At 60.5% G+C, this 17736-nt stretch overlaps 1 protein-coding gene across 1 annotated transcript in view; it reads right to left on the bottom strand.

Annotated features, from left to right (window-relative positions):
- The window catches only part of RAP1GAP2 (RAP1 GTPase activating protein 2), a gene marked incomplete at both ends in the record, with an annotated part of 78498 nt that extends 63440 nt beyond the window's left edge, over positions 1–15058 (bottom strand). The window contains 2 exons of the mRNA XM_082492943.1: positions 12499–12615; positions 15009–15058. Coding sequence (XP_082349069.1) covers positions 12499–12615; positions 15009–15058 — 167 coding nt within the window. The remainder of the gene's footprint in view (positions 1–12498; positions 12616–15008) is intronic.
- Between the last annotated feature and the right edge of the window lie 2678 nt (positions 15059–17736).

The following is a 17736-nucleotide window of genomic DNA, read 5'->3' as shown; positions in this document are numbered from 1 at the left end:
CATCAATAGCAGTGTGACGTTATCCTCTCGCTTCATCTTCCCCCGGGTCACGTCTTCCTTACACTCATACCAGTTGATTTCTGCCCAGCTCTACTGAGCTGCTCACGATTTACATGCCTGAAAATAAAAGCAGGGAGCTTCCCCCCACGGCCGAGCTCCGCAGTGCATCCCAACAACACCCCGATGCCGCAGCTCCCACGCAGCCCCGCGCGCAGCGGTGGGGTGGCAGGTAGCGACAGCAGCCATGGGAAGCGCCAATCCATAGCTGGCATCACACCAAAAACGACTTGGAGAGTCCCAGGAAAACAGCCAGCTCTTCATTTAAACATTTACTCTCGCAGCGCTGTAAGCACCAATTACTGCATCTCGTTCTGCCACTTCGGTCCTTACGTGAACTCGCTGGCTCGGAGCTGTCGGAGGCACCGCGGAAGCAGAGGGGGCGACGCGCAGCAGGGCAGGGTCAGGCTCCCCTTTAACTGGAGGTCGTCGGAGCCAGGAGGTCAAAATTACTCCCGGCAGGTCTTTGCTACGCCTCGTTGGCACGACAGTTCTGCTAACGCACGAAGAGTGACTCACATACCTCCCCCGGGAATTTCGGAGCCCGGGAGGGCAGGACCTCGATATGGCCATAGGGAAATTGTCTCTGTTTCCCACTGCCCAGGAGAGGCGCGAAGCAGCCCCGCACGCAGCCCGCCGTGCACCGCGCCAGCGGCACCAGTGCCCGGGGATGCCCACGGCGGCGGGGGTGCAAGCGGAGCTCTCCCTGGCCCCCATCCCCACGTGCCCAGCAACCCCCAGGGACGCGTCAGCCACCGCAGATGGAGGTGACAAACAGCATTTGAACCAGGCAAAGGTTAAAAACACACCAGGGACCCAACTCCGACTCCCCAGAGGCCACCGGCCTCCCTCGGCTCCGGCGCCTCCCATCAGCGCCCGCCCAGCGCCACCTCGCCCGCACGGGAGTGCATCCAGAAATAGTCTGTCTGCGATGACATTTTCTCGCTTCCCCCCTCCCCCCCCTCCGCCCCGAGGTATTTCACACAGTTGGGCTCAAAACGAAAGGAAAGAAAAAAAACCTCCTCCCTGTAGAGCAAGCACAGCCAAGTCATAAGCGATCAGCCAAAATTGAGAAACAAAGGCCTGGGGGAGGATGCCTCCTTGGTACCATCTGCACCAGACAAAATTAACATTTCCATGAGGCCTCTGCCGGAGCCAGGAGCGCCCGTCGCCCTGACCCCCCCGACGGCGCTCCCCACGCCGGGGAGCAGCCTCAGCCCACCGGTACCGCCGGGGAGGGGGTGCCACACCGCTGGGGCAGCGAGCCGCATCGTTAACAAGCCAATTAATAAAACCAAACTCTCCTGGAGCACCAGGCGCTTGCAGCTCCCTGGAGCGCAACCCCGGTCCTGGAGGCCCCAGAGAGGGTCGCGGAGGGGGGAGCGGCGCCCGCGTGTCGGCGGCTCCATCGCACCCCACAACCAGGCGCGGCAGGGGAGGGGGCGGCAGGCTGCGCCCGGGGCAGCGTGCTGACAACTGCACCGCATTAAAGCTTAATGAGCACAAACTGCCGGGCTGCGATTCTGTTTACAAAAAGAAACACAGGGTGATTCTGCGCGGCCCCCGCGCAGCTCTCCCGTCACCTGATGGGGGACCGCGGGGCTCGAACTGCCCCCGACGCGGCACCTGCGGCTGCCAGTGAGACACCGGAACTGCGGCGTTCAAAGGTCCATGCGACACAGCGCCGGTGAATGTGTGGACTGACGGTGCAGAAGAAAAGAGGGTCCAAAGGCGCCTTCCTCCCGGTCTCCTGCCGATGGGCCAGCCATGGCAGGACGGGGTAGCCAGCCCACCAGCCCCCCGGCATGGCCACATGGCTCAGCCCGCTGCTCCCCGCAGCACAGGACCCTTCGCGGCAGAGCTGGCGCAGACGGTACCCGCTGCTCCCTTCCCGGGGGCTGCTCCGGGACCCCACGGCCACCCGGCCATTTGGGCAGGAATACAAAGGTGAACCGCTCCTGAGGGCCTCCGGCACGGGCGGCAGCACGGGGCTGACCCTCTGCCCACGCGAGCCCTCGGCACGGACGGCACAAGCCGCGGGCAGAGGAGGGGGCTGGCGCGGGTACCCGGCCATCTCCTCGGCAGTCAGAGCCCGCACCGCAGAGCGGAATTAGGCCCAGGAAGGGCAGCATAATTCTTTCCTTTGTTACTGGGGCTAAGGGAGACTGATTGCATCATTAGCGCTTTAATATTGCATGCGGCGCGCTGAGGGCATTCATCTTTCTATTATGATTCTAAGGAAGGTTGTGGGCACCCAGAAATATTAGATTTTGTCCTGGCAGGAAGAACACGCTGTGCATATCATCAGCCTCGACGTACAAAGCAAAGGAAAACAGTGTCCGAATTAATTCTGACTCAGAGCACGGAGTATTTTTAACAGTATTTTCTCCCCTTTATGGTGCTGCTGAAGTGAAACGAAGTGAGAAACTCGGTGCCTCAACCAGCAGCTTCCCACAAAGCCCAGCTTGCCCTCAAAGGTGGCTATTCACTGCTCAACAGCCAACAGGTCTGCAGCACTCACCGGCTGCCATGGGGCGTCCTCAGCCCCAGCACTGGGGAGGGGGAACACCGTCACCCAAGAGGTGAGCTCCAGCCCAAGGTCAGTAAAGCCCAGGAGAGCTTCCAGAGACCGTACCGTACCTCTGCCAGTCTCACGGCTGCTCATTTCAGGGCACTCCACGAGCACTTCCTTCCAACAGCCCAATCTGCCGCTCCGTCCTTTAGGAGGGGCAGCAGCCCGGGGAGCTGAGCCGTGCAGCCCACTTATCTGCAACCTGCTCATTAAACTCATTAGGGAGAGCTCAATACATCTGAGCTTTAACGGGGAGGATCAGCCTGCAGAACAGAGCAAGAATTGCAAACACATCCCTACGGAAACGAAAAGCTGCTTCCCAGCAAAACGCTCCGCTGGCCAGAAAAAGAGAAAGTTCAGCATGTCAATTATTAGCAGTCTCCTTAAGAAAGGCAGTCCTGCGCCAGGCGCCCCTAACCCCAGGAACAGAGCACAGGGAGCAAGAGCGCGCTGAACGTGCCTGGGGAGAAGGGCAGACTGTGCCTCCCTCCCGGGCAGCGAGGTTTCACCAGGCTGATGACCACGCTTGCTGCTCTGCGCGCCGGCAGCACAGGAGAGGTGATGCTCTGCGGCCCCAGTGCCAGGACACATCCCCTTCGTCCCCTGGAAGGAGCCAGCAGCTGCAGCGAGTCTGTGGCTAACGGCTCTGGTTCCCACAAGCACCGGGGTTTCCACGGGAGCCCCGGGTCTGCAGGCGCCAGCCACGCACGAGGCTGTGGTCCCCACCCCCGGGATGCGGAGGGGAGGTTGGGTCAGATGCCCACGGAAAGCCCCGTCACTGCGCTCGCCCCGTCCCACACGCTCCGCTCAGCACCGGCTGCGAGCGGCTGGAGAGCGAGGTGGGGGCGAGGGGCAGCGGGGGGGCGGCTCCTGCCCCTGCCCCTGCCCCTGCCGGGGTCCACAGAGCCCACCTGGGGACATCCAGAACACGGCAATGGCGAGGGCGAACGCTGGGGTCAGGGCACTGGAGAGCTCATTTCCCACCCACAGCATTTACGTGTCAGGGGCAGAGTCAGCGCTGGATAAGGCCCGAGAGTCTCTCCCTTCTGGAGGCCAAGGTTACGCGCAGCCCACGCTGCGCACCACGCTCCGGCCCCTCTGCCGCGCTCTCGAGGCCATTCGCCACCGCTAACGGCTCACGGACTCATCCCTATATCCAAAGCGACCTGATCCTTCCTGCTCAGTTCTATGAAAATGGCTAAAAAACAGATCTTGGAGGAAGCCACCGCTCGACCTGCGACACCTCACTGCTCGGACAGCGGTGACGGAGTGGTACGCGCGCCCAGCCCAGACCCCACGGCCAGCTGCTGCACCGACAGCACTCCCGCCTGCCCGGGGAGCGCCGGGCTACGCCGTGGGGACCGCAGCAGGGGAGGGGACCCCGGGAAAGCAACAGGCACTGGCTGAGCCCCCCCCGGGCACTGGCCAAGCGCCCGTGCCCCCCACAGCCCCCTTGGCCACGGCACAGAAGCCCCAGCACAGCCGCAGCGTTCGGGTTTGTAACGAGCTCTTGTGCTGCTGCCCCGAGCTGCAACGGGGGATGTCGGGGACAGAAAGGTCGGATGACTCAGCCACACAGGGACACATCCAGCCCCCAGCGCCCCCAGCTCCTCTCCACCCCGTGAGCAGCTCTCGCAATCCCCGCGTGGCTCTTTGCACGCCGTGAAAGGGAGGGGGTGGCATGACCGACGGCACTGGCAATGGCCCGGCCAGCACCGCAGCTACTCACCCCACTGAGACCCCGGCAGGCACCGACAGCCCCAGGCTGCTCCAGGGTCACCAAGAGAAGTGGAGGAACCCGCAAGCTGCGGCAACCGATGGAGCCAAGCGCAGGGAGGGGTCCTGTCCCGCACGCTTTGGACCTGGGGAACCCACCGCCCTAGCACAGTAAACCCACCGGCTGTCGTGGCAGGGCAGAGGGGCAGTTCCTCCCTGGGCATCTCTGGAGGCATCCCCACACCACACATACCGAGATACCCAAACGCCTTTGGGCAGCAGGAACGGGGCAGCACCGCTGCTCACAGTAATGTCACTGCTAAACCCCCCAGGGGCTGCAGCCAGGCACCAGCGAGGCCGGAGCCATTCCCTCAACGAGGAGGCTCGACGCCCAGCAGGAACAGGCAAACTCTGATCAGCCAAGTTGGGGACCACAGAAAGGGCCATCCTGAGCCCCCCGTGGCCATCCCTGAGCCTCCCGTCACCCACGTCCCAGTAAACGTTGGCGGTGGGTGGGAGGGGGCTCTGGGATGAGCCAGCAGGGGCTGTGCTCAGCCTGGCAGGGACGCAAACGCTTCTGCGGGACCACTGTGGAGGAAGACAAGGCCAAACTCTGCGAAGCCTGGGTTGGGTCAGGACGACGACGACAGCAGCAGAAATCAATGTGTTTAACTGATTCTGAGTCTGAAGTCCATCGATGCTAATTTGTCTTTTCTTTGCAGTATCGATCTCGCCGCTGCAAGGCAGTGCAGAGGGGAGGCGAGGAAAGCCCGGTCCGGGCTGCGTGTTCAGGAGCAAACCCCGCTCTCCTGCCACGCGGAGCAAGGGACTCCTGTGCCCCCAAAGGTCTCCCTGCACACGGCGTCGGCGGAGTTGGATACAACCCTCCGGGTTCCCGGCTGCTGCCCTTGGGCCTCCCTGAGGGGTAACGGGGTTTGCCGAGGGCTGAGCACCCTGCAGCACCGAGACCATCCCCAGCACTCACATTTTGGGCACGCACATGCTCTCTGGCTACCCGGCCTGATGCTCGTTAGCAACTGGTTCCTCCCAGCATCACCCGACACAGCTCTTTGCTGCAGAGCGACACAGATCTTGTCTGATCACAGCGCTACGAACAGAAAGTCATCACACAGACTTCCAGGCTCATTAAATTCTTCTCAGCCCGCTATGAATTTAACATACAGAGTTGCTCATTTTCTCAGGTCCACCCATTTTAGAGCGAGCTCTGTCTTGCCAGCTAGGGGCTGAAATGCCCAAGGCAGGCTCTCTCTTTAGGAAGAGCCTGTTCAAGCACACAGACTTTCTGCGTGTCTGTTTTCCCCACCTCTCCCCACCACGTCCCTTCCTGCACAAGTTCCGCATGAGAAGATGCTTCAGACGAGCAACAGACACCCGTGTCCACGCGCTGTGCCTCCCCCGAGGATCCGGCACGAAGGTGTCTCGGCGTGTGCTGCGATACACATGCGGCGTACCTTGCTCGGGATGCTCCAGAGACAGCCCGGCCCCGGGCAGGGCCAGCACCGCGGCCCCCAGCGCATCCCCTCCCATGGCCGGGGGCAGCCCCGCTGCAGGAAGGCAGGCGGCCGTGACCAGCGCCAGTCCCCGGGTACCGTCACCATGGCCATCTGCACATCCACCGTGCATCCCGCACCGCGGTCACCCGGTCCCCTGCTGCTGCTGCTGCCTGGAGGAGCAGGAGCTCATCGCCTGTTTGCCCGGGCACTGCAGGGGCTGCTGGAGGGAGGGTGCGTTAGGGAAAAAAAAAATAAAAAAATCCCGTTCCTGCTGGGTTTCACCTACAGACCCGGGGAGAGAGCGTGCCCCACACCCGCCCCAAGGGCCGGAGGGTCCTGCTGGTGGGGGACAGGCTGGCGCTGGCATGCAGCTGGACCAGAGGAACTGGAGAGCATTTGGCCCAGATCTCACGGCAAACACGGGGAAGGGATGCAACTGCAGACTACAAAGAAACTGTGGGAAGACAGAAAAAGAACCGATTAAACTAGAAACCAGGGCTGGCAAAACGTGGGGGTGGGAGGAAAGCACGGGCATGAGATAGACCTGATCATGCTTTGGCTGGAAATTAGGAGGTTTCTAATCTTTAATACAAACAGTCTCTGGAACAGTTTCCTAATGACAGAAGCAAAGGAAAGGAAACCCAAACTGACGCCCAGCGCGTTTATGAAGACGTTCCACGAGGCGGTGGCTGCAGCAGCGGGGAGCCGGGCTCGGGGAACCAGCCTGTGCCCTCGCACCCTCCTCTCACCGGGGCTGCCCCTCGCCGCCCAGCCGCTGCCCTGCTCCCCAGCCCTCCCGCGGCAGGGGGTGAGCAGCGGCCGCCTGAGGCCGAGATGCGCTGGCGCAGGGTTAGATTTAGGCAGCAGCAGCCAGGGCTCAGATTCAAGGCCAAACTTGTACATGGTTCCATCTGAATACCACAAACAAGACACGCGGCGTTTGGACTCAAGCTTTTCAAACCCCTGCTCCATCTTGCCAATATCACCTGTATTTTTCCACCATTTTGGGTGGTTTTCGCATGAGCTGGGCTAAATTCAAATCAGTCAAGAAACGGCTCTTTCTGGTTTGGCATCCAACTTGGAGGCAGATGTTAACTCTAAGCAGGGATTCATCTACCCCCACGAAATTGGAAAGAAGTCTGGGGAGAATGAGCTGTTTTTAGCTCCTGCAAAAAATGTCTCTTCCTACTGTTGCTGCTGAAGTCCTATTCCTGTTTCCACAGCAGCCACTAACGACAACCAGAGCATCTGACTTCAGGTACACGACAGGCAACAGCAGCAGAGGGACTCTCCGAGCAGCCCCCCGGACCCTGCTGCCGTACGGATATGCTTAGGGATGAAGAGGAAGGAAGGACGATGATAAAACAACCATCAGCAAAGAAAAAAGGCAGTTTTGCCGCTATGGTTATGGTGAGCTGCTCTTTGGGAGGAATCAGCAGCAGAGGGAGAACAGAATATCTGTCAAACCTGGTGCAGGCAGAAAGCGAGCCTGCTGGCTGGGATCACGCTTCTTGTTGAATCTGAATTTAGACTCCTTGGCGTGCTTCCAACCCTCAATAAATCGTGCCGTGTGGACAGATATTATGTCCCTTGTGCTACTAAAACAACAAGCGGTCTTAAATAAAACAGCGGAGCCTGGAGCGCGCAGAAGATGAGGAAATAGGCAGTACCTGGCAGGATCCATCTCACGTCCTGTGCACACCAGGGATGCAGGCGACATGCTCGCGCAGCCCTTACCAGCTCCGTGGAGCTCGCACACCGGGTTACACCGGTGCTCTGCCCGCAGGGATGAGCGGGATAAAAGAAATGCTCTCCCTCTGCCTTGTGAGCAGACATTACGCTGCTTCTCCGGCAGAGATAAGCTGCAATCTTGCTCAAAGACAGGGGGGAGGAGGATCACCCCAGCAATGAGGGCACTCAGAACAATCTCCTTCTGCGCCCTGTTTCTGTCAAACGCAAAAAAAAAACTGGGGCTCCGCAGCAAAGGAGGTGCGCTGCGGAGGCAGGAGCGCGACCCCTCGCAGCCCTGTCGGGGAGCCGCGCAGAGCAAGCGCTAACGCCACGAGCCCCCCAAAAACATCGGGCAGAGCACCTTCTGAAGTTGCCTCCCTCAATTTTCAATATTTAACATACGCATTGACGGTCACAGCGGCACACAGCCCCCACGTCCCCTGTCCCCGAGCCCCGACGCGCAAAGCCCACACGCCTGAAGTAGTCACCGCATATTTAAATGCAAACAGAGAAGCTGAGAATCGTAAAGCAATTTCAACAATAGATCTCCCGGCTCTGCCTCGCATTTGCATCCAGACAAGCCCATCCACGGTAAAAACAAGGACAAACGGGGACTCAAATCTCTGCCGTGAAAGGCTCACCCTGGGTATTTACAGTCCCCCCCCGCACGCCATTTAAATACCGCTGTATACCGTGACTGCCGTTCGGATTTAGCCCGACGGAAAAGCACCTTACCGTGAGTGCCGCGACGTTCCGCGGGCAGTGCCTGCGCGCTGCGGGGCGGTGCGGGGCGGTGCGGAGCGGAGCGGAACGGGGCGGCTCTCCCAGCCCCGCCGCAGCCACCGCACCCCCGCCCCGCGCGGATGGGGCGCACCGGCACCGGTACGGGGGGGCACCGGCACCGAGCAGAGGGCTGCCGGGGCAGAGCCGCCCGCCTGCAGCCCTGCCTGCCCTCCCCTGCCTGCACTGCCTGCCCTCCCCTGCCTGCTCTGCCTGCCCTCCCTGCCTGCTCTGCCTGCCCTCCCTGCCTGCTCTGCCTTCCTGCCCTGCCTACCCCGCCTGCTCTGCCTTGCTTACCCTCCCCTGCCTACCCTCCCCTGCCTGCACTGCCTGCTCTGCCCTGCCTGCTCCACTCTGCCTGCTCTGCCTGCCCTCCCTGCCTGCTCTGCCTTCCTGCCCTGCCTACCCCGCCTGCTCTGCCTTGCTTACCCTCCCCTGCCTACCCTCCCCTGCCTGCACTGCCTGCTCTGCCCTGCCTGCTCCACTCTGCCTGCTCTGCCTGCCCTCCCCTGACTGCTCTGCCCTGCCTGCACTGCCTGCCCTACCTACCCTCCCCGCCTGTTCTGCCTGCCCTACCCTGCCTGCTCTGCCCTGCCTGCCCTCCCCTGCCCTGCTCACTGCCCCACGCTTCACCCACATCTCATCACAGGAGAGGCGTAAGCGCTGCTCAGGGGCAGTGCATCCGCAAGCTGGAACCTGGGACCAGGACCCTGGGGGAAGGAAGGACTAAGAGGCTCAAGACGCAATGGGCTCCTTGGCAAGGCTTAGTCACCTGGGGGGGGGGGGGGCTTCGGTAGCACCGCTGGAGCAATATCCATCACCGAAAGCTGAGGATCTTGCCCACTAAACCTGTCTGGGGCTTTTAGACTGAAAGAGCTGTTTTCATAGAATCACAGAATGGTTTGGGTTGGAAGGGACCTTAAAGATCACCTCGTTCTACCCCCCTGCCCCAGGCAGGGACACCCTCCCCCAGCCCAGGTTGCCCCCAGCCCCGTCCAACCCGGCCTTGAGCACCTCCAGGGATGGGGCAGCCACAGCTCCTCGGGGCACCCTGCGCCAGGGGCTCACCACCCGCACAGGAGAGAATTTCTTCCCAATATCTCATCTAAATCTCCCCTCTGACAGTGTCAAACCGTTCCCCCTCATCCCATCCCTCCCCTCCCTGATCCAGAGTCCCTCCCCAGCTCTCCTGGAGCCCCTTTAGGCACTGGAAGGGTCTCCGAGGTCTCCCCGGAGCCTTCTCTTCTCCAGGCTGACCCCCCCACCTCTCCACGCCTGTCCTCCCAGCAGAGGGGCTCCAGCCCTCCCAGCAGCTCCGGGGCCTCCTCTGGCCCCGCTCCAACAGCTCTGTGTCCTTCTGCTGTGGGAACCCCCCGAGCTGGAGGCAGCACTGTGGGGGAGTCTCCCCAGAGCAGAGCACAGCAGAGGGGCAGAATCCCCTCCCTCGCCCTGCTGGCCACGCTGCTGGGGATGCAGCCTGGGATTTTTTGTGAAAAAATCACTAGAAAATGAGGTAACCCCCTTGGATTCAGCTTTGAAAGCAGACTTTAGTCTTACGTGTGAGCCCCTTCATCTGTTACGACTGAATTGAATTAAAGCCAGACACAGAGTGGACCAGACAAAGGAAGAGCTTCCAGGGCCAAAATGTGGACCCAGTGAAAGGAAAGCCAGAATCCCCATTCCCACCATCAGGCCCATCCTTTCCAGCTCCCAGGGCATCCACCCCAGCCCCAGGCTGCTGGCACCCGGCAGAGCCCAAAGGATGAGCCCAGAGCACGGAGCTCCTCAGCCCCACTGTCACAAGCTGCATCGCTTTGGTCCCGCTGGTTCCTGAAGAGACGCAGTGAAACCAATGCAATTCCCTTTTTTGGCAGCCCTGAAAGCTGTTTAACAGCGCTAAACATTGAAGTAGGTGATTTCATCTACCGAAGGCGCTCAGGGCTGAGCTGGGCAGCCCGCTGCGCCCCACGCTGCTCCCCAGCAGCGCCAGCGGGGCTCGGCTGCCGAAAGCTTTCCCGCCCCGAAGGAGAGCCCCATCCCAGGCAAAGCAGCTCTGCCGGCGCAGCGCGCCTGCTGCCTCCCGACACAGCGCTGCGTTCCTGGGACCAGCGCAAGACCAGCCCAGCTGCATGGGGAGCTGAAGGGAACAGCACCCATGCTCTCGTCCTTCTACAAAGTGCTGCTCAAGTGGGACGAATGAGCAATTAATACAATATTAATGTGTACAAATAATAAAAATAAAACGCACCTGTTACATTAACCCCTCCAGCAGATCAGCCATCCTCTTGCTCAGCTGTGTCACCACCATTATGCAAAGAAAAAGCAGCAAGTGCGAAATAGAGACACCGATCCGACTAATGTGACAGATAAATAATGTGACAGCCTGAAATGCCACAGAGCATCCCAGTGTCAGCACGCCACCCGAGGCACTAACGTGGTCCCCAGCCGAAGCCTCCGCAGCAATGTGCCGCAGCCAAGACCAGCTTCGGCGCTGGGAGGTGGGCACAGCCGCCCGCCCGCTGCGCCCTGTCCCTCGCCCGCCAGCGGGGACATGCCAGGCCAGGCCAGTGCAGGGCGCCTCACTGATGCCAGTAACAAACCAGGGGCTTAAAGATGGTAACACAGCCCCGACGCAGCTTCGTCCTCACCTGCATCCCACGGAGCAGCTGCTGAAGCCAACGGCACAGCCCACGGCAGCTTTGCACCCTGAGCGCAAAGCCACCGCTCTCCCGTCTGCTTGTAGGGTCAGAGCCGGGCAAACCCGGGACTCAGCCGGAGTTTGCACCGGGGCACCAGCCCCAGCCGCCACCTGGGTAAAGAGTTTACCCCCATAGGAGGGATGCAGGCACCGTTCATAACTGGCCACTGATGTCCCACACACTCTACCAGACTTCTTCAGGTAACTTCCCAGTCCACTGGGAAATCAAATTGATCCAGTGGAATTAACTCCAATGGCACTTAACATTAATTATAAACGACATTACACATATTTAAGTTCCATGTGCCATATGATATACGTGCATCAGGGGTGAGATTAATGCAGCCTTTGATAGCAATTTGCAAAAATTAGTTAAAATCAATAACCAGCAGTTTTTGGAAAGTCTCTCTGGCGGCAGGTGGAGGAATCGCCCGGCTGCGGCACACACACACCACGGCTCCCGTCGAGGGAAGGGGGACACCCCGCTCCTGCTCCCCATCCCACCCAGGGGCTCTGCAGCACCGTCCCTCCCCAGGGACCCCGCACCCTGCGGGGAGCCTCCGAGAGCACCCGCAGCCCTTCCCCGTGCTGGGGAGGGGCTCAGCCCGGGCACCCCCTCCCGCCGTCACCCTGGGACGTGCGATTCCGGGGAGATAAACACTTCAGGGCTTTAAGGGCTCTCGGAGCAAAACTGCTGCTGAAATAAAGAGGGAAAAGCTTTTAGCCGCGCAGCCACCCGGGGGCTGGGGGTGTTTCAGTGCTCTCAACAGGCAGGAAAACAGACGCTGCGCGATATGTGTCTTGAGGCCCGCGAGGCTTTTATGTTAATGGCATTTTATCACCAAACACTGGGATGCGAACCGACAGCGATGCATATGCCTCAGCAGGGAGAGCCACGGCACATGCCCAGGACGTGGCTCCGAGACGTGTTCTCAGGGAGCTGTGAAGGAGAGGGCTTAAGCACCAAACAAAATCGGGGTACCAGAACCAATATTTTCCAGAGATCACTTACGGGTGGGAGATGATATGCCGCCCCTGGCTCCCGATCTGTTTTTTAAGCAAATCCCAAGTGTGCTGCATGCACAAAGCAGATCCTCAAAAGGTTGTGCGCTTGACCAAAAGCATAGGGGAGTTAAAAATAAAAGTTTGAGGAGGCAGTCAGTAATTTGCCCTTCCCACTGCTTTAAACCAGAGAGGTGTTCACACGATGTTTGCAGCTCCCAGCTGCGGCTGGAGCCTTACTTTAAAGCGAAACCCAAGATGCTCGGATATTCACCGGGCCCCAGAGACAGGCTGAGGCGCAGGAGACCCACGTCAAAACCACGAGGGCTCATGACAAGAGGATCAGAAAGGTCCCACCAGCGTGGCAGGCTGCTGATGTCACTGGCAGGGGACGTGCCCCTGGCCCTGCACCCACTGCCCCCCCTTACCTGCTGGGCGAGCCCAGGTCTGCCCGGCTGACGATGCGGTGCTGGTGGGGCGAGTACAGCCAGTGGAAAGCTGTCAGTGTCCTCTCCTCGATCCGAAACCTGCCTTCTCTCACGTACCTAAAAATAACAGCGAGAAAGACTGAAATATTTATTAGCGCAGGATGGCGGAGAGGGAGCGGCAGGACGCGGAGAGCGGCTGGCTCAGCAGCGCTGCTCGGAGCCGCGCGTCCAACACCACCACTGACGCGTTCCCCAGTGGAAGCAGCAAAACGACACTACAGCCCCGTCTGCCTGCGTCCCTGCAGCGTCCCTGTCCTTCCCTGCCCATCAGCCCCGGGCTCGTGGCTGGGACGGGGCATCCCTTCGGGGGCGTCCCCCAGGGGAGGGGACAGTGGCCACCCACCACCACTGCCACCGGAGCTGCAGTCCTGACTGCCCAGCGCAGGCGGCGGCCGCAGCTCCCCGGTGAGTGGCTGCAGAGAACATGGGACCCCCCCAGGCCAGACCCGTGTGTGCCCGTAACCCTCACGCACAGAAAAGCAAAGAGCACACATTTCCAAAGCAGTGCAGGACATTGAGGTGTAAAACCCCGGGGGGCAGAGGTACACCCCCCCCCCAGCTCAGCATCACCACCCTGGGGCACAGCCTGCCTCCGACGGCTCCTGCCCAGCCCCCGCAGCAGCCCTATCCCCAGCGTTATCAGCGGCCCCACGACCAGGCTAATGCCTTTCTAACGTTATTTCGAATGTCAGGCCAGATGTTGAGGCTTATTAAGTAATATTTGAGTGATAAATCAATGGTCATTATTTCAATTAGAGAAGTACAGGCTCTGTTCCATAGGCAAAATGGTGGTAACAGCAGTTGTTCCCATCTTGCAGAACACAATGCTGCTGCCTGCCTCCATCCCAACAACCACTCTGAACATGAAATTTCATCAGCAAGCAATTAATTATTTAAAGACCCTGTAGGACTGGTTGGAGACACACACACACAGCTGCAGCGTCCATGAACGCCATGAACGCCAGGCAGGGCCAGGACAAGCCCACACTCCGCTCCCCAGCACATGGGCGCTCCGAGCAGCGTGTTCCCACCATTAACCGCCGGGATCAGGCCACGCTGCCTGGATGGGGCCAAGGGGATGCACCGCAGTGCCACGGGCTCCCCACAGCCACCCCATGGCCCTGACGAGCGGGGCCACGGCTGGAGCCGTTTGCTGGTGCTGGGCTCTGCCACCCGCCCGAGCTCGCCCAGCTCGGGGCTGTGGGGTCCCGCCAGGGCCAGGGAGGGAGTGACAGCACAGGGCTCAGGACCTCCTGTTCTCAGCAAAAGGAAACCCGAAAGGTTCCTTGAGTGTTCCTGGTACAGACTGACCTGCTAATTTTCTTGGTATAAGCAACCAGGCACGGCGCAGTCCCAGTGCTCCCCTGCAGCTCTTGCAAGTGATAATACTGCACAGAGTAGTGGCAGACACACCAGACTGTCTTTTGGGAAGGGGGGTTGAGGCAGGGGGGGTGCCAGAACGGCCAGGCCAAGCAGCCATTGTAACAGTTTGGGTTTAAGTGTGCAAGAAAAAAAGTGCTGAGGAGGGGAAAAAAAGAAAGAGAGAAGGAAAAAAAAAAAAAAAGCTTCACAAGCTTAGAGTAATCCTCCGATGATTTCCACTCCGGCTGTTCCCCAAGGTTTGGGGGATCCCACCCGCACTCAGGAGCTCCGGCACCCAGCCCGGCTCCGCTCCCCCCCGACAGCACTGGGACATGGGGCGAGCCCTGGGCCCGGGCCCAGCTCTGACATCAGCAGCACCGCGCGTAGCCGGAGTCACCGCGGTCACAGCCTGGCATCGCTACAGCGCCCTGCTCAAAAGTCACACGCTTTGGACGTCACAAACTACACAATTAAAAATAAAAAAAAAATACAGAGAAAGCTTGTTTCCAATGTCAGCCCGTCCCGGCTGCTCCGGTCACCGCAATCGCCCCGTCCCCCCACTCCACAGCCCGCAGCAGCCTCAGCACCCCTCACCCCGCAGCAGCCGGGGCGCCCCAGCGCATCCCGTGCCCGTCCCACAGAGTTCCCGCAGGCAGGTACGAGCCGGGGCCCGGGGCCCGGCAGCTCCCCCCGCTCCCCCCGGGCGGGGCAGCATCTCGCTTTGGGATCCCACTCTTCTGCCTCTACTGCACCCCCGACGGCAGAGATCCCCCCCGCAGCAGCTGCAGCCCCGCAACTCCCCCCCACCACCACGCTGCGACTCTCGGAGTGCCCCGGGCTGCGGGGGCGCGGTCCCGCCCCCCCCAAACCCACCGGAGCCCTCCCCGCCCGGGATGCCCGGGACTCCCCCCTCGCTGGCTCAGCAGCCGGGGCTCCCCCCGCCCAGGAGCAGCCCCCACCGCGTCCCCCCCCTCCATTCCAAAGCCGGGACCCCCTTCCAAACGTACCCCCCCCCTCGCCTGGGTCCCCCCTCCCCGAGCCTACCGCCCCCCCCCCCAGCCCAGGAGCGGAGCCCCCCCCGCACTCACCAGCGCACCAGCTCCCAGCGCCGCTCCCCCGCCGCTTTGCCCGAGGCCATGCCGGGGCCGGTGGCGGAGCCGGGGCCGGTGGCGGGACCGGTGGCGGGACCGGGGCGGGCAGCGCTGCCGCAGGGCGGGCGGGGGCGCGGGCGGTCCCTCGGGGGAAGGCTGGGGGGGGTCGTGGGGGGGGGAGCCCCACCGGCGAACCCCCGCTGCCACCCGGCGGCACCGCAGCGCGGCCGCGGACCCCGCGGGGATGGAGCGGCTGCGCCGGTTCCTGCGCGCTCCCGCCTCCTCCGGCACCGGGAGGGGGGGACCCGGGGAGGGAGGGGGGAAGGGGGGGGGACCGGCCCGGGCAGGTGCGGGGGGAGTCACATCAGCGTGCCCGGTTACGTAAAGCATGACGCAATGCCCGCTCGCCCCCAGGGCAGCTCGGAAGGGCGCGCACGGGTGGCGGGATGCACCCGCCCCGGCCCCGGCCCCGGCCCCGGCCCCGCTCGGCTGCAGGGGAGGGGGCTCCCTCCACCCCCACCCCACCCCCACCCGCCCGGCGGGTCCCACCGGACCCTCCCCACGGGGACTCGCGTTTTCCAGCCCCTCGTCTGCTTGGAGCGGGTCCGAGCCGAGAATCACGAAGTCCGTCGGGAACAGTCGCCGCTGGAACTAAACCCAGAAAGGGGGTCCTGCCGGGCAGACTCCCCCCGCCCAGCCCGAGCCCCCCACAGTCACACCGTCCCCCTCGCAGCGGAGGGGCACGGCTGAATCAGCACAGCCTGGGGGGGGCTGAAGACCCCCCACAACCCCCCCTTGAACCCAGGTCCTGTCGGCGGTCCTTGCTCACCCTTGAAAACAACCAACCAACCACCCCCCCTCAGCAGAACTGGGCTGTGCGAGGTCCAGGAATGCCACAGGAAAATTATTCCCCCGTGGATTCAAAGCTAAATCCGTCCATCCGCCCGCACCAGGGCATCCCTCCCCGGGGCACTGCAGGGTGAGCTCACTTACGGCTGCCCCGTAGTGCTCAGGAAACAAACTGGGCGCACATTCACAAGTTATTTCGAGGATCTTCAAATCACACCAAAACTGTTTCTCAAAAATGTCGTTCTGGCCTAAATCCTTACTTTTCCAATCTTTAAGAGCACAATTTCACAACTTGGAGTTCCCAGCCATTGCACCCGCAATTCAACAGCTTCATTCAAACCAAATAACATTAATTACTCAAGTAAGTACCTATTATTGGCAATTCTAGATACCACTCTTGCAGGGCCCAAACACACGAGAAAGGCACTGATGCCTCCATCTCAGCTCCCCCTTGGTAGGAAGCAGAGCGGTGCTCTGCCATGTCGGCTGGAGCAGCCATGCCTCACTCGGGGTCTCATAAAGGGAATTCGGCCAGGGGTCTCCCCGATTCTGGAGAGGAGCTGCCTCCTCTTACGAGTATGGGCTGAAGGCTGGAAGGAAACAGCCCACCCAGAGAGGCCATGTCCATACACTGCTTTGGCCGCCAGCAGCTCGCTCCGCTGTGGGGTCTGGTAGCTCGGTCCTCAGCTGGATGCTTCAGCTGAAATTATAGCAGGAAATTGTTGATACTGAAATCATCATATTTTAATGAGCAGGGCAGCAAAGTGAGCTCACCCCTCAGCGAGGCCGCGTTATCAGCTGCCTGCAGCCACCAGCTCTGCCTGGACTGGCGTCGCTCACAATCAGATTCGGAGCCCAGGGCAGATAAAAAAACCCGATCCCCACTCTGCAGAGCCTGAGAGCCGTGCCGAATGTCACAGTTGTAAGTACAAAGAGAGTCTCAGTCCTGATGAATGAGTCGCTGGTGCCAGCGCCTGCTGTGGGAGGTCACAGGTGGGAAGCAGTGACGGGACACTGTGGGGATGTGGGGCCGGAGGAGCGGGCGCAGGAGAGGCCAAAGCTCTCCCTTCTGCCCCTGGAACCTGGGAACTGACCCACCCCTGTTTCAGCACACAGATGGTTTTGCCTGTGAGGTCTAAAGAATAATTAAAAACAAAATTGAAAAAAGTTCTAAAATAATGAGAAATTTCAAAAATTAGCATGTTCACATAGCACATACACGCTAAGGCACCCAGCATCTTTCATGTGCCCCTTTGCACTGCCTGCGCCGTGCTGATCCCGGCCAGGGGTCCCTCCGGGGCCAGCATGCCAGAGCCGGGCTGACTGATTTGCTGCGTTATTTCTCAACCCTTTGCCCCATTGAGCCGGGCGTCGCGGAGCCACGCTGCCCTGCCTCCCTCCCCAGCATCGCTGGAGCATGCTGCAGCCCTCCCCGCAGTCAGCTGGGCAGAGCTACAGCTCTTTGAAGAAGGACAAATTGCATTACTTAGCTCAAGCAAATATCCTTACAAGTCTGATATTTTCAAATCCCTGTGGAAATGTTAAGCTAATGTTAAATTTATCAAAACCCTCTAGCTTTTAGCCCTCCATCACTTTAAGGAGCTTCTTATTACGTTCTTCAAAGCAATTAGAAGGCACATACACACTACATTTCAATTAGGTTGAAAAATACTATTTGAGGCAAAGTTAAATTCATTTTTTAATTAAATGCAAAAATTTCCCTAATAATTAATTTTGGGAGTGGAGGGCAAAGTAGTGGTCTAAAAGCACTCTGCAAAGTTAGTCTAGAAGGGTGCCAGATGAAGGTTTAAATTCAGTGCACACTGAGATGCATGCTCGCTTTGGGAAGTGGCTGTTTTGTCCCGGTATCAGTCAC

Source organism: Vanellus vanellus, assembly GCF_965231255.1.
Source record: "Vanellus vanellus genome assembly, chromosome: 19".
NCBI classification, from domain to species: Eukaryota; Metazoa; Chordata; class Aves; order Charadriiformes; family Charadriidae; genus Vanellus; species Vanellus vanellus.
The sequence above is the reverse complement of the archived record's forward strand: the minus strand, read 5'-3'. Positions and strand labels throughout refer to the sequence as shown.